We start from the raw sequence: 25093 nt of genomic DNA, 5'->3' as shown, positions 1-25093 counted from the left end.
CAATTATTTTCCAAGCAAAAATGCCAAATATTCTTTGGTTCCAGTTTCTCAAATGTTATCGACAACCCTGTCTTGGATGCGTTATCAGTCTCCATGATTACCAATAATTGGTATAAGCCCTCAAAATACTATATCAGTTGATCCCTAGTAGATTAACTTCACCACCAATGACCAGAGCTGTTCACTAATAATTTCTAACAGCTGCAAAGATTGATCAATTAGTCAATGTAAAAACAATTCATTTGATGTCATCACCTTTTCTGATGTTTTGTAAACCAGTTGATTAAGCAATAAAATGATTTGCAGATTACTCCATGCACTAACTAGTAGTCTAACAATGACCGAATCAACTGAGTAATATGAAGTTTATGAAGGGCGTTACAGATGTCAGACGTAAAAGAAGAAAACTTTTCTGAGACCAATTGATGTCGTAATTTTAAAGTAAAAAAAAGAAAAAGAAAAAAGGAATACAGTTTCTAATTATGCAAGATAAAGTGTTAGCATAGGCCTCAGTTTGTGTTTATTCGAAACATAAAATCTATTTATTCTAAATCAATCACCAGAAAATTAACTAGAAATGATTTTAGTAAATGAGCAAGGAATTTTAAGGTTTAGGGAATTTTTAAGATAAAAATTTTGTGACATTTTTCAGGCCAAATGATAAATCAAAAACAATGCTCTGAAGATTCATTGATAATTAAAATAATCATTAACCCAAATTTGCTCCTCCTTTCTCTTTCTTCATCCTCCATCTTCACACATTCATTAGTGATTATCTGTTCCCCTCCCTCATCCTGTTTATCTGGTATATTTCACCGTCACTGGAGCACGAACACTCTCACTCGTGCGTGCACACACACAGTCAACAGTGCTGAGATTAAGAGGGCTGGGCTTCCTTCCAGTCAGCTCTCAGGACTTGAGCTTCATTATTACATCTAAGGTCACAGACCAGCCTCGCAGGTTACTGCTGCTCCCCTCGTCGCTGTCCACCATGATCCTGTACCTGCTCTTCCTTCTCCTCATCATAGGTATTTATCTGACTTCACACACATACATTTCTTTTTACATGGGCTTTAGGTTAATGTTTTACTCTTTTCTCTTGGAATTTCCTGTTTTGATTTTTTTTTCCTTTTTGGGTTTCCTGCATGGTTCCATGAGCGTCCATTGTTCTACATTTTTGGAGCAGCAATCAAAAAGCTGGTGTGAAAGTCTTTCTTTTAAAATGGACTGGAATTTTAAAATGTAATGTTAAAGAGCTTATTTTTAATGTGTGTATTCAGGTATTGAGGAATCACAGACAGCCAACATGACAGAAGAGTTGGGCAAAGTTGAGAGGAACCAAACATTCACTGTGTCCACCAAGTATAACAGTAAGTTATTTACAGAAGCTGGAGACAGTGAACTTTAAAAAAAAATGACTAACAATTAATCAATTATCAAAATTGTTGCGTAATTCAATTTCAGTTGCTCATATTGGTGTTTAGGTCTGCAACTAACAATTAATTTTTATTATCGATTAATTGTTTAGTCAGGAAATGCCCATCATAACTTGGCAGAGCCAAAAGGTGACATCTTCAAATGTCTAATTTAGAATGATATATGACAGAGATAAGCAGCAGATCTTCCTGAAATCTGTGAATATTTGGCAGCTATTTCTGCTTTTAAAATGACTGAATTATTTTCTGCTCTGCTGGTATTTGGAATGTTTTGACATGGCATCATTGGGCCTTGTACCAAAATATTTTCATATCATCATCAAAAAGCTTTTCCCCTTTTTTCAGGGCTACCACAGTGTTCACCAAATTAAATCTAATATTTTACTTTAACCTTGTTGATACCACATAGAATGAAATTTAATACCTTTCCCACTGGAAAAAAATATGATGGAAAACCAGTAGCAACAAAGGCCTAGAATTATTTACTGGCATCTACACTCAGTAGGCAGTTTATCATGTCCACCAAGCTAAAACTAGTGCAGTCTAATACAATATAATCATCATCTTAGAGGCTGTAGTGGTGTTGAATTGTAATGTGTTAAACTGACAGGTGTTTCTATTATTTTGTCCATTTACATTTATATCAGTCGGGGACAGCTAAATGTCAGAAAGACCTCTCTGTATAATGCAACACAGCTCAAAAACAGCATAGACAGCAGCTTCCAAAATGATCATATTGGATTAGACTGCATTAGTTTTGATCTATATCAGTATACTAAAGCACTTCCCTTTTTTAAAACAACCAAACAACCTGCATGCACAATATACTGATTACAGTCTCCCACATTCATGTGACAAAATGTACTTTCTGCCAAAATATCTGATCTTGCAGAACATTATTTCACTTTTTTATGGTTCTGCTTAGTCTGGTTAAATCCAGGAAAAGTCACAGTGACTTCAACCTAGGGGTGGGCGATATGACGATATTAGATCGTGAAGGATTACAACGTGAAGACGATCTTTCAAACTGCAGAGATCGTGGGATCGTCTAGGGCACATTCTATAAATTGCAGTTCTATGCTGATGCACCGACGCACCAGACGTATTGACGTCGTCCACCTGACCGACCAATCATAGTGAATTACGGGCAGTGACGCGCTTTCCTACCCGCCTCCTTGTTTGTGTGTGTAGCGGTAGCACATGGAGAGCGATGGTTGAAAGCCAAACGGTGTTGGTCGCTAAAAAAAAATTCCACCTCCATTATATAGAATTGGTTTGGATTTTCCGCAACTGAACAAGCGCAAGCAAATGTAATCTGCAAAGTTTGCACAGAAACCGTTCGCACGTCGGGCGGTAACACGACGAACCTGTTTAATCATCTGAAGAGGAAGCCCTAAAGCACTAGCACTAGCAACTGCTGCACTAAAAGAGATAACCACAGTCACTTTAGTTTGTATTTTTGCGTTTCAATAAACTATTTAGTGTTTTGATAAATAAATCCTGTTGTACTGACTGTCAGTAATGTCTTTGATTGATATTTTACTTTCTGTTACTTTTGCAAGAGTGCACTTTATTAGACTGTTGTTGTTGTTTACCTTAAACTTTACGTTGTTTGCACATGCAGGCAAAACTGCGACTATTTGAAATAAAATCTGTTAAGAAAGGTTCTTTGGTCTACATTGTCTGTTTTTCTTTTTCCAATTTAAGATCGTGATAAAATCGAAATCGTGATTTTATTTTTAAAAAATCGTGATATGATATTTTTGCCATATCGCCCACCCCTACTTCAACCTGTGTATTTACACTGAACCAAAACCACCATCTTTGCCTAAACTTAAGCAAGGAGCTCTTGTTGTCTAAACCACAGACTGGACTCTGAATGTGAACCTGGTTTCCACCTCAATCAGCTCCTGGCGAGTCCACAGCGTTTAATAAATTTAGCTTCATTCATTCATTCATTGAAAAAAGAAATCTGTTTCCTTTGAACATTAACCAGCCAGAGATTATGTTTCCTACAAACATTTGCTGTTGCAGTTTAAATCAGGAGACAAGGTTTGGATGTGACAACCATAAATATAAGTAGGTGATTTGTCATATATACTGCGTGTTACAACAGACGATGATACTGGTCAGAGACCTGCATAAAGAGCCTGAGGCAGCATAAGGTGCTGAAACATGTCAATAAAATTAATCTTAAAAAAAAAAAAAAAAAAAAAAGGGAAATTAAAATTAGCGATAATGGTGATTGGTGAATGGTGAATATTTCTCTCTTCATTAAATTCTTATTTTAGTTCTTTTTGGTGTCATATTTTATGTCCAAAATCATTCAGATTTAAGCATTATGAAATCAAACAAATGTTTCTTTTTTCCCCTCTGTGGAAAAATATCAGTACATTACATTTTTTTTATTAATCATTTTGTCTATGATACATCTAAATATCCATCCCAGTTTTATTATTTGATTATCAAAATAGTTGCTCGTTATTCTCTTCCTGAACATCCAGTCAATTAATTGAGTAATCATTTTGGCTGTAACCTCATTTGTAAATTTTAAGTACAAGAAATTGGTGAAAGCTACGAATTCTCTTATTTATTCACTAAACATGAAGAATATTGCTTGAATAAAGTGAATACATTTTTTTCCTGCAGGTACAATGACACCAGGCAACGTGACATCCAGTTTGTACAGAGATGAGAAGAGCCAGATTGAAGACGAACTGCTGAACAATCAAACATCCACAGTTATCACAGAGGATGATGGTGAGTACTCATACTTATCAGTCTTAAATTTCCTGTGTGAAAGTAATTTCTCATTATGCAGCTGAAACACTATCAGACTATGGTTATGTATCAGTAAGAGCCAACTTTAAGAAACATGCACAACCAGGCCAATAACTCAGCTTTATGAAATCTGAGTAAACTCAAAGACCCTGTCCATTGTCCGCAGCAGATCACAGGAAACCTAAGAAATGTTTCATCCATTTTACACAGCAACACCCTGGATAAAGTATTTACAAGTGTTTTTCCTTTTCTTTACAGAGACGTTTCAGGACCAGGAAAGTAGGTCTCCCCACGAACACTGCCAACAGGACCTGCTGGTGCAGTACAGTCACAGCTATTGTGGAGCAGCTTTTCAAAAGGAAATGCTGACAATCAGCACAGACAACTGGTGTCTCCTGGAAAGTATTACCAAGTACGGCACACTGAGTATTTCCAGAATTAAGTGTTTTGCTTTTACAATCCTGTTTTCTTTGTCTCTGCTTTTGATTAATTCTTTAACACTCTTATTTCCCTGTGTTGTTTTTAACAGAATTTCTATCCTTATTCAAGTCAACTCAGTTCAGTTTTATTTATACACCCAAGCCCAAATTTAAAATCTTGCAATGCAATGCAATGCAGTATTACAAATAAATGCATTAGTTTCTCTGAATCAAAAATTTCCACTGCTGCAGAAAGTAAATCAGTTGATACAATCAGAGTTGATGTTACACAATACAACACGTGGAGCTGCAACGATTGGTTGACTCAATCAATTAGTCAATCGGCAGATATAATAAGAAATAATTATTAGCAACAATATTGATATCTGATTAATTGTTTGAGTCAGTCTTCAAGCAAAAACACCAAATATTTTATTTGTTTCCTCTCCTGGCTGTGGATTATAACAAATTGCATGTCTTTGAATTTGTTTTGATTGTGGGACTAAAAACACCATGGGATCTAAGAAAATGTGATGGACATATTTCACTGTTCTCTGGTGTTTTATTGACCAAACGATTCCTCCATTAAACAAGAAAATAAATCAACAAAAAACATAATTTGTCACTGACTTCCAAAACAAATAATATGAGTGTTTTCTGAATTGACAACATGGTTAGTAGGTTACAACTTAAATCTGGGTCACTCATACCACAGAGACCAGACTCAGTTATATTAATCCTAAAACTGTTCAGATGCCAAGTCAGACAGGTCATCTGGAAGTACCAATTTTCCATTTGTGGAGGACAACAACCACAAACCACATTTAGTTTGTAGACTTGGTGACAGGATCCCATTTACATCTAATGTACCTTCCCTTTTTGATAAAAGTGTAGGCTGAATGACAGAAAAATAAATGAATTTAGTTTTTTGCAATTTTTGGTTTATAAAATGTCAGAAAATTGCCAGAAAATGACTTCAGATGTCTAGTTTTGCCCAAAATCCCAAAGATATTCAGTTTGCAATCAAATAAAACTAAACTAATTATATTGAAGAGCAGGAGCAAGTATATTAAAATGATTCAAATGATTAAACAATTATCAAAATAGTTGATGATCAATTTTCTGTCACAGACTAATCGATTGATCAAACAGCACCTATGCATGTATCAAATACATGACTTACAGACATGCTTGGCATAGAAAAAAAACTAGTAAGAGTGGGAACACTATTAATTAGTCATTTAAGATCATTACTCATCAGACAGCACAGCTTCAAAGAAACAGGCAACAAGCAGCTTCTTTCAGCCCACAGTCAACGGGAAGCTTCAGTCAAACTCGAACTAATATAGACAAACAGCAGTAACACAACTGATCAAGATACAGTACAACCTCCATGACATCAACAGCAACAAGTTAAACAGAGACAAAGCCACGGCGGGACATTTAAAAACTAGGAAATTAACCAGTATGCAGACAGACAGATAGAGAGAGAGAGAGACAGCCAAACAGACAGACAGAGAGAGAGACAGTGGTTGTTTCTGACTCACATTTGGCGTCGAAGTGCGTGTTTGTTTTCTGTCATCAAGGCGAAACGTCCATGTCCGTTATTATCAAGCTAACCGAGCCTAGCTAACTTTCCCGACTGTTTCATCAAACTTATTTTCTACCGTTTGTCGTGAGGACACAGTTCGACCAGTTTGCTTCACAATTAATTCCAGAGTTACTCTCCGTCCGCTAGTTGGCAGCGGGTGACAAAGGCCGCATGATAACGATTTAATATAACGTTTTCAAAATTAACTTCACCTGCTCCCTATTCGTTTTAGTTGACGTGACGTGATAAATGGGCGCGACTAGACTCTGCAATACCCTTTTTGACCACACAGAGTCGCATTCGCCAGCCGTTACAACCCAGAGGGGTGCAGCAACAACAAGGACAATGATGATGATGGTAACAATAACAATGGATTTAATAATAATGTAATGAATAAAATAATAACTTAGTTAATTAATTAATTAGTATTAATTAAGTAATAAATCAATCAATAAGAACACAAGTCTACAACAAAAAAAAGTTAGGCTACATATGCGTCAGAATAGGAACATAATCAATAGACTACAAAAAATAAATAAAATAAAATACATACAAGGTATGGTAATAATAACCAAGAGTGATGTTGTGTGCATGGTTATTGAGATTCTCACCCTTGACAGGAATCTGATGATCTGATGCAACACTGATAATGAATTTAGTTAAACCAAAGAATCACAAAAAATTAGATTCTGTCTCCCTGCTGAGTTTATTTCTGTAAAAAAAACTACAATGTCCGGCTGTTTTAGGAAAAATATCATCAGCCTTATCTTTTACAGTTTTTTTCAATCGCTAACAAGCGCTTACCCATACTTCAGATACTTTTTCTAAACTCTTAACACAGACTCACACCTACAAAACACAATTGGCCAAATGGATAATTTTCTTCTCAAAAACACATTTTGTTAAATATATACTAACTCTTCATTTCAAAATAGAACACATCTTTCTCTGCACACACTAACTTTACCAAAACACTGGAAATCTGACTCAAAATGAAATTATTCTGTCAAAGAATAACACTTGTTTTCACTTCACAAGCTACATGCAGTCAATCAAAGTACACCAGGTTTCAAAATACTGGCTATTGTTGACATTACAAAAACTGCATAGACTTTTAAGTTTCAGTTTTACAGGTATTTGCATGCAAAACATGCAATCCACCATTTTTACACTAAATTTCTTGGTTGGGAACTGTATGTCCACATGTAATGTTCACATTCAAAAGCATTCCAGTAAAAAGCAAATCAGTTTTTTTTTCCTTTACTGTTTACTACAGGAGCACTCTTTCACCAGCCTCTCTTAGTGAAAGACCGTGGTTGATTACATGGTCAATGATAGTGGCACGAATTTCATCACTGACTACTGTTCTTGCAGCCCTTGGAATGCCACCACAACGCATTCTTACACCTCTACCTTGCCCTCTCCTTGGGCCTGATCTTCTCCCTGGCCCTGCTCCTCTCACTGCACCTGCTCCTCTCACTGCATCTCTCACTGCTCCTGCACCTCTCACTGCTCCTCTCACTGCTCCTCTCACTGCATCTCTCACTGCTCCTGCACCTCTCACTGCTCCTCTCACTGCTCCTCTCACTGCATCTCTCACTGCTCCTGCACCTCTCACTGCTCCTCTCACTGCTCCTCTCACTGCATCTCTCACTGCTCCTGCACCTCTCACTGCTCCTCTCACTGCTCCTCTCACTGCATCTCTCACTGCACCTGCTCCTCTCACTGCATCTCTCACTGGGCCTGCTCTTCTCCCTGGGCCCCTTGCTCTTACTCTTCCTCATCCAGACATTACAGTGTTTGTCTTTTTCTGTTTCTGTTTCCAAAAACATCACTCCTCAAAGTCCTCCTTTTACTGTATAAGTGTCAATGTAATAGAAAAAAGAATAACCCCTGCCACTGAGTCTAAGCCGGACTGGAATCAGCTGTGGTTGGCCCAGTTTACCCAACATAAATCAGCTGTGTGTCAATTATTCAATTGTTTGTTTATTATCAGCTGAGATATATTGTTTTTGAACTGATATCATTGCAGAAGCAGAGGTTTTTATACTGTATCTAAGGTTTGGAATATTGTTTTTGCTATTGTGGGATGTTGTGTGTCAACATTCGTAAATAATACAAAAACAATCCATAATTTTGTTGGGAGGTATAGCTTGTCTGTTAAGAAAATGTAAGCATTGTGGAAATGTGTTCACTGACTGCATATTGTGTGAAAACGACATGAAATGTGTGAATGGTATGGCCACAAAACGATGCTGTGCTAATTGTGTTTAGAGTTTTGACAATGTGACAACTGGTTGGACAAACGCTTGTTAGCAACTGAAAAAAACTGTAAATGGTGAAGCTGTCAAAAGCTGAGAATGTGTGAAAGACAATGCTGCAGCCTGAGTCTGTGCCTCTACCACCACAGAGTAAGTGCAGCTTCAAATGTGTGTGAGGGTCTCTTCCTCCAGCCCACCCTTCCGCAGCCTCAATCATTTCTGCTAAGTTTTTGTTAAAACCTGAAATGGTTTAACCACAAGTCTCAGTTTTAATTACAGGCAGATGAGCCACACTGTTTTTGAGTGTTTCACAGTCCATCTAAAGGGTTTCACTCCAAAAGTGAGGTGTTCGGTTTCACAAAAACAACGCCTTTGTATGAAATGATTATCATGTCCTTACTGTGTCTGGACTCACCAGTAACACAGTGGTTTCTTCCTCCATTACAGACCATACAGTGAAGTAACATATTGTTTGGAGAAGCTGTCTGGTTTGGTCGGCTGCTACTATCCAAACCCCGACACTCAAGACTTCTTCCTCCACATCCACTCCTACTACTTCCAGAACTGCACCAGTGACGAGCTCCCACTTGAGGACGCGCCTCACGGGCTGGTGATGGCCCTCACGCTCATCCCTGTGAGCCTCATCCCCATCCTGGTTTATCTGGTGGTTTGGAAAAGTAAAGTCCAAGAGTGAGTCATGTTAGACTCGCACCTACAATATACCTCAACACTACATATAGAATATATAGGAGAATATGCTTCAATATATTTTTACAGGATAAAACCCATAAACAACAACTTAGAATTATAAACAATTATTGAGTGGTATCAGTCGTCTTATCTAAGTCTCCATCACAAAGTCAGGGAGCATATTTCTGAAAATGTTAAACTATTCCTTTAAGTACAATATGGTATATACATATGAATACGTCCAGGGGAGTCAGAAAGGCTCTGTACTGTATAAGAAATGAATGTGAATGTGAGGAAATAGTTCTTTTATTTGAATTTTAATGAACAGGGAGAAGGAAACTGGACAAGTTCAGATAAACATTAAAAAGGCACAATTTTTGATATTTGGTGCAGTCTGAGGTCTTTAACCCGCAGACATCAGCAGGCACTTTGCACACTACATGGCCAAAAGTATGTGGACACCCTGATGTGATTGTTCAGTATGTCATTTCAAAACCATGGAGATTAATCTGCTGCTGTGAGGGCTTTCCACCACTGACGTTTACCAGTCGATGTTCCAGTCCAGATGGGGGTTGTGGTCAGGACTCTATGCAGGCCAGTGAAGTTCTTCCACACTACACTGGGTAAACCATGTATTTATAGACCTGAATGTGTGCACAGGAAGCAGGAAAGAGCCAAACTCAAACTGTTGCCAAAATGCTGAAAGAACTCTATTGTCTAAAGTATGTTGAAGCACTCAGATTTGGAAGGGGGAAAATATACTTTACATACTGCTTGGTAAGGCTGGATGAATCACATCTTTCACTCACTGAAATATATGATATTGTGAAATATATTAATAGGTAAAAATATAAAATAAAGTATAAAAAATAAATAAAAGTCTGGAATATGTTATGTACAGTGTTTATTTCACAATATAATATAGCTTAAATGGAGACTGATACAGAAACGCAATTTCATTAATGGGGCTCTACACCTACATCAACATTTTACGTACATCTTTTTATACAGAATTTGAATTTCCTAACAATTTCACAGTGCACGTTATAATAAAGTCTGTATTATAACAATCCCCTTGTTGTACAGTAATGAGTTTAATTGACACATGGTTTGTATTTGGCACTGATGTAATATTTTAGATAGATAGATAGATAGATAGATAGATAGATAGATAGATAGATAGATAGATAGATAGATAGATAGATAGATAGATAGATAGATAGATAGATACTTTATTTATCCCCTAGGGGATATCCAAGCAAAACCACAAGCAGCATGCATTGTGAGTTACAGGAAACAAAGAAAACGCAGCAACCATCGCTGTGGTTCCTGGCAGCACTGTGTGTTTCTGTGCGTGTGTGTGAATATTTTGTCCAGTTCTGTTTAGGGCTTAAAAGTTGGTTTGAAGTTAATGTTAGAATAATGCTTAGTTGAGATGTCAGAGTCCTCACAAGTGTAGAAATGCTCTCTAATCTCTAAGCCATGTGATGCTGCTGGGTCGTAAATGGTGCTGAAGAAAAGAAGGGGAGGAGGAGGAAACATTAGCACAGAGTCTCACTCACACCACCTTTGCTTGTCCTCTGTATGCGCTGGAATGACACACACACACACAGACACACACACACACACACACACATACACAGTTTGCTTCAGCCAGGACAATGTAAACCACATTTTCCCTTTTTTTTAAAATCCTGTTTGTGCCAAGACACAATTTTATAGTGAGAAAATTGACACAGCAGACCGACAAAGCTCCATTCAAACACATCTGTTTTCATTTAACAATTTATTTGCTTTTGTTATTGGTGGTTATTGATTTAAAGGTACCCACTGATTATTGAACATATTGGCTCAGATTTGATTAACCCTATGTGTTGTTACACAAACAAGAGGTAGTGGCTGTTAACACAATCATGGTCTGTATTTCCTTCCTCACATATATCACTGAAGTGACAACACCTTTTTTTTTTTAACAGACCTCTGCAGACACAGGGGGTGATTCTCCCTGCAGAGACAGAGCATTGTTTGTCTTATCTCGCGGCCTCTGTTGACACTACATGTTCTGCTGATAGCAGCATGTTTGACATTTTACTGTATCACAAATATCTCACCGTTGAATGTAATAAACATCCCAGATTGTAGGAGCATCTTGTCTCGGGTGTATTTTGTGTGTATGTGTGGGCTTTCTTTGTCAAGTATAACGCAATCACAGTGCTCTTGTTTTCCAAAAGTCTGTAGAAAACCAAACATTACATCCATATGATGGGGTTGTTGAAAGTCTCACACCTGTAGAGATTAGCTATAAGGTCTGGCTCTCAGTGTCCCTAGCTCTTCCACTTCAACCCGGGAAAACCTTTTCTTTATGCGCAGGGACACTGTCATGTCAAAAAACAGGAAAGGGACAAACACAAACTGTTGCCACAAAGTTGGAAACACACCATTGTGTGAAACCTTTTTCTGTTTTTTTGCCCCTCAAAATGAAGCAATTCCTACTTGTGACCACTCTCTGCACACGTCTACAGAAGGAGACCAGTTCAAGATTTTTATTTTTCTGGTGATCATTTTTAGAGATCTATAAAGAGAAAAGAATGACCCACAGGTTTGGAATCACAATCAAATATCATGGTAATTCTCCAGTTGAATTAAGGGGCCTAAACCAAAGCATGAGAACCAGCCCAACAAAAACAGGCCCAGACAAAAAGCACTGGATGTGGAGAGGGGTGTCCACATACATTTGACCACATTGTGATATGAACATACTGTACTGTAAATTGCAGTAGACCTACACAGTATTGCAGTCACTGTCTATCTTGTCTCTGATCTCATCTGGAAGAATCGTCCTATTTCCGCTGACCCGTCCTCCCGCTATTTCCTGTCCTCCTTCACCTCTTCCTCTTTCTGGTCTGCCTCTTTTTCCTCTTGTCCCTTCTCCTCCTCCCATTTCTCCTGTTGCTCTTCCTTCTCTTACTGGAACACCTCTTCCTCTAATTCTTTCCAAAGATTGTCCTCCATTGTTGTTCACACCAAAGAGCAAACCTGACTTATATTTATGGTGATCGAGCTGTGATCTCTGTGTGGTCTGATTGGTTACATGTGTCTTCACATGTACATTCTGAGTTCAGGTGATTGCTAACTGAGTGTTGTGTTTCAGTGGCAGCGTTTAGCAGTTAACACACAAAGGCTTTCACTTTTGAAATGATGTGTCTAATGTAGAGAAGTGTGTTTGGTGTTTTTCAAAAAGTGTGAGGCCGAGAATGTGTGTATAGTTTTGCAAGTCTGGGCTGACATTTTGCTCCTTGTGTATCGAGTTTCAAAATCTGTGTATTATATTTGATTTTTGTGTGTACGCAATCGTAAAAAAAAATTGTAAAAGAAAAAATAATCCAGAAAATAAAAACAGAATAAAAGAACAAACCAATAAAAAAGTTTAAAACATATGAAATAAATAACATTCAATGAAAAGCCAGACTAAAAAGGTAGATCTCGAGTTTGCTTTTAAAATGATCAACATGTGATGTGTTAGTTATATATGTTTATTATTGAGGTCATGTTGTACCAGACTACATTATATTAATATGTGTTTGTAATATTCTGCCCCTCTCATGTTTGGGAAAAAAAACAAACAAACAAAAAAAAAAAAACATTAGAAACTCAAAATAATGCAGCCCGCTTCAACACCACTGCAAATGACAACCTCAGTAATAAACATGTTTTTTGAATGTTATTATTTTTTTAAAGGTTGAATTTATGGAGCTGCTGTTTAGAATTGCATTAGATTTTATGGGTGTACTTAATAAAGTGGTCATTTATTGTAAATTTTATGCCACACTGCAGCAATCCTACAGCAAACTGCACTGTGCCAGAGGACACGCTGCCACCTACTGCTTCAGATGAGACACTACAGCATGTGTGCACAAACTGTGGCACTTTGTTTCTATTTAAAGGCTGTTCTCATTCTTACATTTGTCCAAGCTTTTAAAAGATCTCCACCTACAAACATCAAACAGATCATTAACCCTATGAGTGAGAAGCCAAAACACTGACATACAATCGTACCCTCAGTGACCATTGTTTCGGGACAGATAAGGTAACATCAAACACAAAGAGGCCATTATTACAGTATCTCCACCTGTTTGAAGTGGAGCAGCAGGGGATCAGAGGGTTATAAAGGAGTCCGGTAGTCCTGGTAGTCCAGACCTGGTGCATCTGCTATGAAACAGCCATCTGGGGTTTTAAAGACAGTTTAAGAACACACAGGTCACAGATGACAACACACTGGGATTGATATTATCTGAGGTAAGTCCTGATGTCAGCAGTGGTTTTTTATGTTTCTGTATGAAGCTTTAAATGTAGCAGTGGAGGAAGTATTTGAATCTTTTTTCTTAAAGGAACAACATGAAAATACAAGTAGTAAAGAGTGGGAATGGTTGTAACATTTTTGACATTTCTGTCCGTATCTTTTAAGCCAGTGTGTTCAAAATGTAACACAAACTAGTTCCATGTGTCTGCTGTTAAATGATGTAGGTGTTAAAAGCACAGTAACTGTCCACGACAGCTACACTTAGGCAGGAACCATCACAGCCTGCAACACAAACAGAAAATGTCTGTGGGTTATTCTCAAACACAAGGAGTGAAATGTTACAATTCACCTCATAGTCCCAGTTAGTTGTAAAATATAACATTATGATATAAGGATTATGACAAAACCTTGATATTGAAGCTTTTTATTCAACACTTAAATCACTTTTTAACATAATTGGTGTGTGTGTGTGTGTGTGTGTGTGTGTGTGTGTGTGTGTGTGTGTGTGTGTGTGTGTGTTTGTAGTAAAATATGAATACTTTCTTACCTCTAGATTAGTTTTTTTCCTTCTATAATAGTCTGTGTCTGTCACAAGGTGCTACTTCCTCTCATGTGGGATAAGGCCTAAATGGGGCAGGTATAGAGTGAATCAGGTGATTCTTACTTGTTCTTGATTGGAGAAATTGGAAGTGTTACAACTGACCAGTGTTACAACCATCCCCAGTCTCTCCTACATTTTTTAAGTAAGTAGAAGTAGAAAAGTATTAGCAACAACATGTACTTTAAATATCAAAAGTAAAAGTACTCATGAGGCAATAGATAACTCCCTGATTGTACTGTATTATACTATAGTATGGGATTATTATTAGGCTACCAATAATCTATAATAATGCACTATACTTTATAGGCTGGTGATATGTAGGAAGGAAGGAAAATTATTAATTATGTTAATTATATTATATTAAATATGTACAATACTGAGCCTCAAAGCTGAGAGATACTGTAAATGTAATGGAGTAAAAAGTGTAATACTTTCCTGTGAATGTTATTAGATATGAACCTGCATGAAATGGAAATACTAGATTAAACTACTTAAACTACTACTACCATTGTAGTTAAATACAGTTCTTGAATGATTGTGATTACTGATGCACATGGATGGAGCTCATTTTGAAGACTTCATACACTGTTTAGATGTTTTTTTCACAACAATGCATCATATTTTATAAGACGATTATATGTTTTGAGTGTAGTGTAAAATCTTAATATGCAAATACAATTGTCAGATGAATGTCAGAAAAAGTGCTCAAACTGTCAGACTGTGGCCCAGATGATGCTATAGAGAGAGTCTTTTATGATACATAACAGGAAAACCACAGAAACACTGAGTGTTGGGTTGAAAAAACTTTAAAAGAGTTTTTCTGTATTGGTGTAAATGTTTGATGTCTACACACAGAACAGAATCTGTCCATCTGAAGATGTGTGGGCTGGTTTAGAGCAAGTAGGGCAGTTTTGTTTTTTAATGGATCTCATGCTCAGACAAACAAAACCTCCATATGTGAGGTAGAAATAACCCAAACACAATGGTACGTTTTTTAATTCTTATGTTTAATCACTGTCCAGGTGCTCCTGACATTAGGAGAGTTGGTAAAAACAGGTTTACTCTGCTGCACAGGTACAATGGTTGGTCATCAGTGGCTCCCCCGGATTAACAACCCAACACAAGGAACAATCTCAGGGACTTCAGCTAAACAGGAGCAGGAAATATGTAAGTAATATAACTTCAGAACTTCACTTCAAAATTTTCTATTTTATCACCTAACTTCTGTTTGTAATGTCCTAAAATCCATGTTTTTAAGAACGACAATTGACAATATTTCAACCTGTTTCCAACTGAAATCAGCTTGTTTCAATAACTTTCTACAAATGAGCAACTGGGTCTTGAGACCAGAAAGAATACGGCAAGAGGAAACGGAAAAAATGGTTTACACTTTATAATACAGTGATTCACAGTGTAATTTCATTGTGTGAATTAGGAACAAATAAAATACTGAACTGAAACTTAAATGTAGAAACAGTAGAAGAAACAAAAATAAGCGAATAACAGCTGGGCACTGTAGAGGAAAGGAGAAATAAATTAATATTTTTGTGAATACTGGGAACCTACAGAAAAAAAAAACATGTTGTGAACAACCTTTTTCTTGCTGTATAATTACAGAGGAAATATTGCAGCCTTCCTGATTCATTCTCTGACATAAACTGTGAAGAAGCACAATCCAGATAATAAAGAAAAGCACTTGTTTTTGTCTTAATGGAGCCTTGGTTTATGCTAAATATAATGCAATGATTAATGTAAAGTGAGTGAGATCAACTGATGCACTAGGCTGAATACAACTGTGTTGAAAAAGTGAACTCAGTGTAGAGAAGTGTGATTTAGTAATTGTAAAAAAAAACTGTAACAACAATCCATTGATTAAATTCTGTACTGGGTACTGTACAACTGCTACTACTACTACTACTACTACTACTACTACTACTACTACTACTAATAATAATAATAATAATAATAATGGAAATAATAATAATAATAATGATAATGATAATAATAATAATGTGTTTGTTATTTGTTTGTTTTAGCCTCAGTTTGCCTTCCGACCAGAAAAAACCTGACCTGTCACTGCCTCTGTCCAGTGGTCGGTCTCTCAACACTCTGTTTGTTGCTGCTTGTGACGTGTGCAGCACTTTCTGTCCTGTGTAAGTACAAGTTACTGAAGCTCAAAGTACAGATTAGCCAAAGTAAGTGACCACGGAACTGAATTTTGAAACAGTTCAACATCTTGTGAAATGTTTATTTATGTTCATATGGGCATCTCAGGCAAAGTGCTTTCTTGGTTTGAGTCCTCTCTCACTTGGCGCTCCTTCAATGTGTCATAGCAAGGACAAACATCCTTATCCCGTCCCCTCCCTTCTGGAGTGCCCCAAAGATTGGTTCTGGGCCCGTCCTCTTTGCAATATACACCACCTCCCTGGGTCCAATCATCCACTTGCATGGCTTCTCATATCACTGACATGCAGACGACACCCAACTATAACTTTAGGGTCCCACCAGATGACCCCACTTTCTCTCCAACATATCTGCATAGATTAAATAACGCCACTGTAAACTAAATCTCTCTAAGACTGAACTCCTAGTCATCCCAACCAATCAGTCTCTTCATCACGATATCAATATCAAAATTGGTACTTCATCCCTTATCCCAACCAAGGTCGCAAGAAACCTGGGTGTCATGTTTGATGACCAATTGTCCTTCTCTGACCGCATCTGTCAGTGCACTTCTTTAAGCAAACAGTCCCTGAACTGACTCACATGAGAAGATATCGCTCTGTTCCTCTCGCTCCTGGAAAAATACCAAAAAGCCTATTTAATAAACTAATCTTTTCAGTATAATGTGTGTTTTATAAATCAAAAACAAAATCATCTCATTACAAACAGTTATCAGTGCTGCAGTTACCTTTAGAAACACATTGTCTTTTGTTTTGAGGTAATTATTCTTTGTCTTTAACTTTCAGATACTAATGGTCAGACACAAGCCAAAATGGAAGAGTCTCTTTGATTACCAGAATATGAGTGACAGCTACCTCACGCTTACTAAAGTAAAAAATGACCTGAGAAAAGACAATGAACTCTTAAAGGAGCACAGTGGCCGGCTGGATGAACAGAACAAACTTCTCAACAGGACTTCAGCTCAACTCAAGTCCATGAATCTCGCTCTGAGTTTGGAAAGCAGTGAGTTAATGGAGCAAATTGAGAATCTGACCTATACAAACACACAGCTCACACAAGAACACAAACAACTGGTCCAGTACACGTCTGAGCAAGAGGAAAAGAAGCTGAACATGTCTGAAACCATCAAACATCTGGTCAGCTCCAACACGCAGCTGCAGGAGGAGAAACAACGGCTCTCTGAGACAAACAGCCTCCTGAGGGATGAGCTGCTTCAAGTGAAGGAGAAGAACCAGGAGCTTATGGAAATCAATGACAGGTTTCAAGGAGAAATTCAAAATCTGAGCGAAAAGAGTGGAGTTTTTTCGAAGGACGACTATGAGAAGCTTCAGAGGGAAGTGACACAGCTTCAAGAACAAAACCAGAACCTGAGCACAGTGCTGGTGAAAGGAAGGCAGGAAGCAGCGGAGCAGGAGGGAAACAGGACAAGGGAGATGGTGCAGATGATGGCAGATGTACAGTCAGTAAAGGAGGCCTACCACGCTTTAGACCTCTACTGCCCTGTGGTCAATCAGAAGACCAAAGGTACATAGAATTTATACTTTTAAATGTTAAAAGAAGCTTTGATGAAATTAAAATCACAGTGTAGAGGCACATTTTTCCATTAATACACCTGAGTTTAGGTTTACCAAAACCAACAATGAATTATTTAATCTTTCAGCAGTTTTCAATTTCCTCAAGCCCATTAGTTCCTACTGAAGATGAAATCTTTAAAAACAGGTCACAAATAGTGACAATAGTTTCATTATAGCTAAAACAACTGGTTTTCAGCAAATGTTGCTCAAGCAGGAGGAATCATTTATTAGTGTTTTCAGCAACTGATGAGTAGATAAGATAAAAATTCAATAAATAAATAATGGATACAAAATTCTACGTTAAATGATATCCTGTTCTGTTTTATGTTTGAAATTTCACTTTTAAAAAAAATGACCGTACTAGTTTATATGATGTTTAAAATTCAGGCTTGTCGTTTCCAATTCAACCTGAATGCCCAGATTACTGAGCTTCTCAAACAGCATCTCTAATTTGGCTTTTTGGCCAACTAAAAAACTATCAACTAAAAAAAAATCTCTTTTCCAGGTTCAGCTTTGAAAAGTTATTGCTCATCCATTTATTGATTGCTGACAAATAGGCTTGCAAATCTGAATCTATCTTTACTGGCCAATGCAAGCATGTAAAGAATGTGTCTTGGTGTAACCAGTAATAAAAATGTATAACAGTGAAGGTGGGATGAAATGTACAATGTAAGGTCTGCTTTGATAACAAAAAGGACAACTGCTTCACCAATACACATTTGTTTCAACTGAAGTGTGACTTTCTTCATCTTTCTCCACAGAGCGGATTTGCAAAAAGTGTCCGGACAGCTGGAGACTGTTAGAAACAAAGTGCTACTACTTCTCCTCTCGCATGCTTAGCTGGAGCTCCAGCAGAGCCTGGTGCAGGACACAAGGGGGCGACCTGCTCATCATTAACAGTGAACAAGAACAGGTAGAGGACAAAAGGAAGAGAACAAGTGACAGTTGCAAATACATTTAATAAAAAAATAAAATAAAATCAGTTAATAAGTATAATATAATCTGGAATCATCTGTTTTTCCATTTCTAGAACTTTATTTTTGACACCAGCCGGGCACTGGAGCAGTCCATCACCAGGCTGTGGATCGGGATGACTGATGCAGAGGAAGAGGACGACTGGCGCTGGGTGGATGGCAGCAAAGTTAACTCAGATGTGCAGTGAGTCAAAGCTCAGGGACACTGATAATGTCTATAGAGGGTCCTTAGGTTGATTTGTGATTACAGATTTACAGCCTGTTTCTGCTGCCACCAAGTGGCCAAAAAAATCTAGTTTAACGAAAAGTTATTTTAATGTAAACAACGAAACAGTTCAATAAATTATATGAGGGATGTCTGCACCAAAGAGGCTTTCTTAAGTAACACTATGAAACATGACTGTGATTATTGTGTTACACAGCTGCTCACATTCTTCTTGCAGGTACTGGCTGAGCAGACCAGGGATGGCGACTGAGCCTGACGACTGGAAGCTGGATGACCCTCTAGGAGAAGACTGTGGACACGTAGACACCAGTGAAAATGCACTTAAGTCCTGGATGGACGGCTCCTGTAAGAAACCTTACAGATGGATCTGTGAAAAGAACATTTAGATAATCCACGAACATCATATTGTAAATCAACCACACATTCTCTACGTATACTGTAGGAAATCATAAGAATATATATCTGCCATATATTCAACTCTGAGTTATAGAGACAGTGCACATTTTCTTTCAAAATAAAACAGTATTTAGTCTCCAGAGTCCTGTATTTCATTGAAAGGAAAGGAAAAGGAAAAGAAAAAAGGAAAGGAAATAAAGACAGTATGTGCAGAGCAATTTGTCCTTTCTTACCTTTTTATTTTCATCAAAAATACAAATTTGTATAGGTATAATAGACATTCATTTTGTCGATTCTTATTAAAGAAACATGGAATAAGGCAGATATGTGTATTTTTTATACTTTGTTGAATTTCATATTTGCACACTGCAATTGACTGAATTATAAAATTTAAATACATTTTAAAATACCGTGAGTGCAACTAAAAATATTTTGCTGTTATAGTGTTGGAAGTAAGTGCAGCCACACAACTCTCTGTACATCTCTTTCTCTGTAAAAAAAAAATCAAAGCACGTTGGCTGTATGTATGCAATAGTGAAAAGTTTGTCCCAAAATATCAGATAACTTCAGCTTAGTCGCATTTTTCTTGTGTGAAGCTGAATCAGTTGAAGGGTAACGCTGGTGCATATAAAAACCAGCAATGCATTAGTCCATCTGTAAATATTTTCTGGCTCAGTGATTTCCTAAAACAGCTGGGCACTGCAGTTTTCAGTTCCTCAAACAGGAGAGAATAGCGCATTTGTTGGGGACTATTTTCAGAAGTGAATTAATACACATTTGGTGTTCTTGTGAGTCTTTGGACAGCAGGAAGTCATGCGTGGGACTGATACAAAATAAACTACAAAGTTAGTTTTTTGACAACAATGGAGCCCTCTGGCTCAGAGGAATAAGATATATCAGGTTCTGGATATACATACTTGTTAGTGGGGCCAGCTAATTGTTGCTTTTTCTTTGTTTTGGGTTTGTTGACAATAAGAAAAAATATGGATTAGCATCAGCTTTATCCTTAATAATTGACTCAGTGACTACTCCTGCTTGGGTTTTCTTCTCCTGCACAGTTGAAAGCACAGGAATCGTATTGATCCCACCACAGTTGCTGTCAGCAACAACAGGATTGCTAACAAGAAGCATATAACATCCACAGAATAATAGGCATACCGGGGCATCTTATAAGACTCAGTGCGTAAATGTGAAGCACCGTTGTGCCTCATAACAAACTCAATCCAGAAAAGTGCAGTTTCCAAAGGATGCATTGGTTTATCCCGGTGAAGATCAGAGAGATGCTTCATGTTGTTTCTGTAGGAGGGATTGTGAAGAACTTCTTGTATCGCTTCTAGAAAGTTCTGGCGGGTGAGTTTGGTTGCATCCACCACCTTAGCAGCTCCCCGTGTTTCCAATCTCAAAACATTCTCAAACTGATCGAACAGAAGAGGAATGCCTATGATCGGCACTCCATGGTAGATGGACTCATAGATCCCATTTGTACCACCATGGGCGACAAAGGCTTTGATCTTTGGATGACCCAAGAGGTCGTTCTGGGGCATCCACTTTACCAGGAGGGTATTGTTGCCCAGATTGTTGGGGCGCTCACCAGCATGCCTCCATATGACCTTTTGAGGAATTTGGGCAAAAGCAGCAGCGATTTCGGAAGTGATTTCTAAAGGTAGACCTTTAACCAGTGTACCTAGAGACATCAGGATGAACCCATGCTCTCCTGAACTTTGAACAAACTCCTCTAGTTCTGATGATAAAGGCGCAGAAGGCTTACACTGGAAACCACCAATGTAGACGATGTTTGGCATGGTGGGTCTGGGGAATTCAAAGACAAAGTCCATCCTCATGAGCCAGATGTCTGCCCCTTGTAGGAGGTGATAGAAGTTCACATCTGGACCGAAGTACCTGTCCACCAGCCTATCATAGTGAGGGCATACTATAAACTTATCAATGCACGTGTTGAGGACATAGTGGAATGTATTTGTGATTCTTTGCACAAAGGTCATCTTATCCGATGCGGCATATCCTGAAGTTGGGACGTAGGATGTGGGAGATGGAGCGACCACAAAATGCCCTTCTCCACTAGTGATCCATCTCACGTTAAAAACAGTCGGCAGCTTAAGTTCATGGGCCACCAGAACCCCTACTGGCAATCCCGGGTCCAGAAGAACCATGTCAAAGTGCATTTCACGAATACTCTGCATTAGAGTCTTGTTCTCAAATATTTCTACACCCAACAGGCTGGCCTGTTGGTGAATTTTTGACAGCGCACTGAGCATCTCCCAGTAGAAGTTCACAAAGCTGATTAGAGATGCCCCCTCCTTCTGGATCACCAGCATCTTGACCAGAAAAGTGACAAAAAAGTCCTGCTCCTCTATGCTGATGGCTTCTGGCAGGGTGACAGTGATGGAGCGGTAATGAGGCGCATTCTCTTTGACGTACCAGCTTGTGGCTGTGCGGACCACAGTGACCTCGTGGCCCCTGGTGTGGAGGCTCTGGATCAGCAGGTTCATGTTGACCCAGTGGCTGCCATCCACCGGGAAAACCAAGATCTTTCCACCATGGACACTGGGATTTGTCAGGAGGGACACACTCATGACCAGAAGAAGAAGAAGAGAAAGTCCTGAGATGCTCCCCATGGATTATCTCTAAGGAAAAGAATAAAAGATGAAAGGTTAATGTGATCAAAATGTATCTGTTCAATGACTTAAAAGATGCCCAAAAGGAGCAACATGGGGAAGTTGGAAAAGGTTCAACCTCATACATATATACAGGGGAGCAACAATCTGCTGACAACCAAACAGACTTGTTTTAATTCCCCCGAGAAACAAAAGCACAGAGTTGTTTTCTTTTATATGAAAGTACTTCAAATAAATTGGAAGAAAAGCCGAACATCACTGTCAATCCCTTTCCAATTCTTCACAATAACACTTTAATGAGCTGCTGGCACCAGAGCAAGAAAAACAATGCTTCTAAACACATCACTGGGGAAATAAACTACTATGTTGTGCTTCCATTACAATAGCAAGAGAATATAAAGAGAAAATAATTGCCCAATGCTGAGTATATAAATGACGTTTCCAAGGCAACCGTGCACACAAGCTTCAGGCTCTTAGAGGGATTAGAAAAAGCATTCCTTCGGGCAGGGAAATAATATTCAACAACATGTGCAGAATAATTATGACATTTTTCAGACCTTTTTATGTCCGTTGGTCTTTGAATCCTGACCTGTGTATTTGTAAAATCTTGGCTACAGCCCTGGATTGGTTCTACCAGCATGACTAGGTGTCAATAAATAATTTGATAAAGAAACACAATAAGAGGCATTTTAAAGCATTTTAACACTGGGATTAATTTGTTGATCGACAGAAAATTAATCAACCACTAATTTAATAATCAAACAACCAATTGACAAAAGTCAATTTCTAAGAAAAAATGCAAAACATCTGCTGGTTCAAGGGTCTGAAATGTGAGAATTTTATTGTTTTCCTACTCTTACTGTACTCTAAAATTATTATTTGGGGGTTTTTGAAGTGTTGGTTGGACAATATACATCACCATGGACTCTTAGATGTTTCAATTTGAATTTTTCACCAATTTCTTATGTTTTACTGACTAAATGTTTAATTGATTTATTCTGAAAATTCTTATAGCCAGTCTGAAAAGCCTCCTGAAAAAACTATATATATTTCTATTTATATCTCTATTTCCAACATGTTGTTTGTGGCCAAAAAGCCCTGAAATACTGCTTTAACAGCTCAAAGTCCAGTGGAATTCATCCATTAATACTGGTGTTACTATGGTCTCTAATCTCGTCATCTGCATTCAGCAGGGACTTGCTAACAGGCTAAAAACACTTAGCGAGTTACACCCTCAAGTGTTCAGTTTCTGCCTGTTTTACTGTCGACAAAGCTAAAAGAGGAATGTAACGGTATGCACTTCTGCCCACATATCAGCCACTTCCAACAAGTTAGTGTCAGCAAAACAGAGCCTCCTGTTTTCAGTAATGTTGTGTAGGCCTTTAACTGAGTTGGTTAATGTGTTGTAGAGAAAGTAAAACTTGTGACTTACCTTAAATCCCTGAAACTTTGGAGAAATGTACTCTCTGGACAGGAGAAGCCGAGCGTCTGTGTGGACAAGAATCCAAACTCCAAACCCGCTCATTGTGTTACATAAGGAGGACAGGGTGATGGGGGAGGGGGGTTAAATAAATGGACTTCAGATGTAAGTGAGTAGTTTGAGGCGGTGGGAAACGCTTTTCCCACTGGGCCCACCCTGTAACTGTGCTGCACAGACACAGAAATGCACAGAGATATGCTCTGCTAACACACACACACACACACACACACACACACACACACACGCACACACACACACACACACACACACACACACACACACGCACATATTTTGTCTGTGTCATGGTTCACAGTAAAGAACAGATTCTCCAGCTAAAAATGATTTGACTAGAAAACTACTTTTTCCAAGAAATAAAGTTCTAAGACTCAAGTGGCTTTATTGTCAATTATTGTAAGTAAGTTCAGTGCAATAAGGAAATGTTGGACAAGTTGCAGTTTTACACAAAATGGAAGTGAGCGTTAGAAAAAACTAAATTGCAAATGTTCTGTGTTTCCATAGAATGATGTGTGCAAAAAAAAAGCTAGGTTTTCTCCTCTTGCAATGTCATTCCAAATAAATATGACGACAAGATTTCCAGCAGTTCTTGGTTGGAACTGGCTCCCTGGGGCCCTGGGACCACGACTTCAATGTGAAAAAGGTGTTTCCCTTTCACTTAAGCGAAATATTGCTTTGTTGAATAGTCTGTAAAACCACCTCATTCAAGCGTTTAAATTCTTAAAGTTTTTACAAAATTTACATTTCCATTACTCGTTTTTAAGTTTGCAATTTCAGCAGGTTAATGGAAACACACCTCGTGACATATTAGCACCTTATAAGGTTGTTACCTCTAATGTGTGAGCATATAGTTGACTATTTACACACTTAGCAGACACAGAGCAACAAGTTGTGTTTCTGAACACCTGGTGAATACAAGTTGAATACTCACTCTCCTTTTAGCTCTAATTTTGTCTCCACCAGTTCCTGAGGGCATCAGCTGACTCTTTAGCAGCTAAATTTCTTCACCAGCTAGTAGCTAACTCTCTGTCTCCTGTTTGCTGCTGGGCAGATGGTGTAAATTGGGTTTATCAGAGCTTTTTTTCACAGAAACTGCTGCCTGCTGCTAGAAAGACACTGATAATAGCACTGAGACTGAGCCAAACAGTGAAGCTTGGCCATAAAACCACAACAAAGAGGTGACCGATGCTACAGTGCTCCAGAGAGCTGAGGGGATATGCTGAGTTGGGTTATAATTCATTATAGGCAACCTGTTTCATACTGCACATACCATTTTTTTTACTTTGTTTATCTAAAAATATTGATGTAGTGCAGCCTTAAAACTTTTCCTTACTTTTCCTTGTTACATTAAATGAATAATTGACACGGAGACACAGGAACTTCAATGTGTTTGTAATATCACTGTATCTTTAAGTGACATTTGCTGAAGTGCAACAGTCATGGCAAACACATTCAGACAGTGGACTTCCTGTAAAACAAGACCTGAATAGAAACTTATGTTTAAACTGCTTCTGCTTTCACTTCATAGAGAT

At 38.1% G+C, this 25093-nt stretch overlaps 2 protein-coding genes and 1 pseudogene across 2 annotated transcripts; 2 read left to right on the top strand and 1 right to left on the bottom strand.

The window, feature by feature from the left end:
• The first annotated feature begins 855 nt into the window (after positions 1 to 855).
• Positions 856 to 9398, top strand: LOC111219582 (receptor activity-modifying protein 1-like). Its single transcript, XM_022742300.1, has 5 exons — positions 856 to 1028; positions 1281 to 1370; positions 4086 to 4196; positions 4476 to 4629; positions 8936 to 9398. Exons 1-5 carry the CDS (start codon positions 992 to 994, stop codon positions 9180 to 9182), a joined length of 639 nt encoding a protein of 212 aa, XP_022598021.1. The 5' UTR covers positions 856 to 991; the 3' UTR covers positions 9183 to 9398.
• Positions 9399 to 17054: 7656 nt separating this feature from the next.
• LOC111219573 (asialoglycoprotein receptor 1-like) lies at positions 17055 to 19423 on the top strand. The gene is made up of 4 exons (XM_022742292.1): positions 17055 to 17787; positions 18599 to 18750; positions 18868 to 18995; positions 19255 to 19423. The coding sequence occupies exons 1-4, from the start codon at positions 17055 to 17057 to the stop codon at positions 19421 to 19423; spliced, it is 1182 nt and encodes a 393-aa protein (XP_022598013.1).
• Positions 19424 to 19660: 237 nt separating this feature from the next.
• On the bottom strand, positions 19661 to 23588 carry LOC111219581 (annotated as a pseudogene).
• Between the last annotated feature and the right edge of the window lie 1505 nt (positions 23589 to 25093).

Source organism: Seriola dumerili, unplaced genomic scaffold (assembly GCF_002260705.1).
Source record: "Seriola dumerili isolate Sdu_G_001 unplaced genomic scaffold, Sdu_1.0 BDQW01000068.1, whole genome shotgun sequence".
In the NCBI taxonomy this organism is placed as follows: domain Eukaryota; kingdom Metazoa; phylum Chordata; class Actinopteri; order Carangiformes; family Carangidae; genus Seriola; species Seriola dumerili.
The sequence above is the reverse complement of the archived record's forward strand: the minus strand, read 5'-3'. Positions and strand labels throughout refer to the sequence as shown.

Bases quoted from the DNA above. Each gene is read 5' to 3' on its own strand.
- LOC111219582 (XM_022742300.1), top strand. From the start codon at position 992: ATGATCCTGTACCTGCTCTTCCTTCTCCTCATCATAG. The intron at 4,197-4,475 runs GTGAGTACTCAT...TTTTCTTTACAG, and splicing joins AGTTATCACAGAGGATGATG to AGACGTTTCAGGACCAGGAA. The intron at 4,630-8,935 runs GTACGGCACACT...CCTCCATTACAG, and splicing joins CTCCTGGAAAGTATTACCAA to ACCATACAGTGAAGTAACAT.
- LOC111219573 (XM_022742292.1), top strand. From the start codon at position 17,055: ATGGTCAGACACAAGCCAAAATGGAAGAGTCTCTTTGATTACCAGAAT. The intron at 17,788-18,598 runs GTACATAGAATT...CTTTCTCCACAG, and splicing joins GGTCAATCAGAAGACCAAAG to AGCGGATTTGCAAAAAGTGT. The intron at 18,751-18,867 runs GTAGAGGACAAA...TTCCATTTCTAG, and splicing joins TTAACAGTGAACAAGAACAG to AACTTTATTTTTGACACCAG.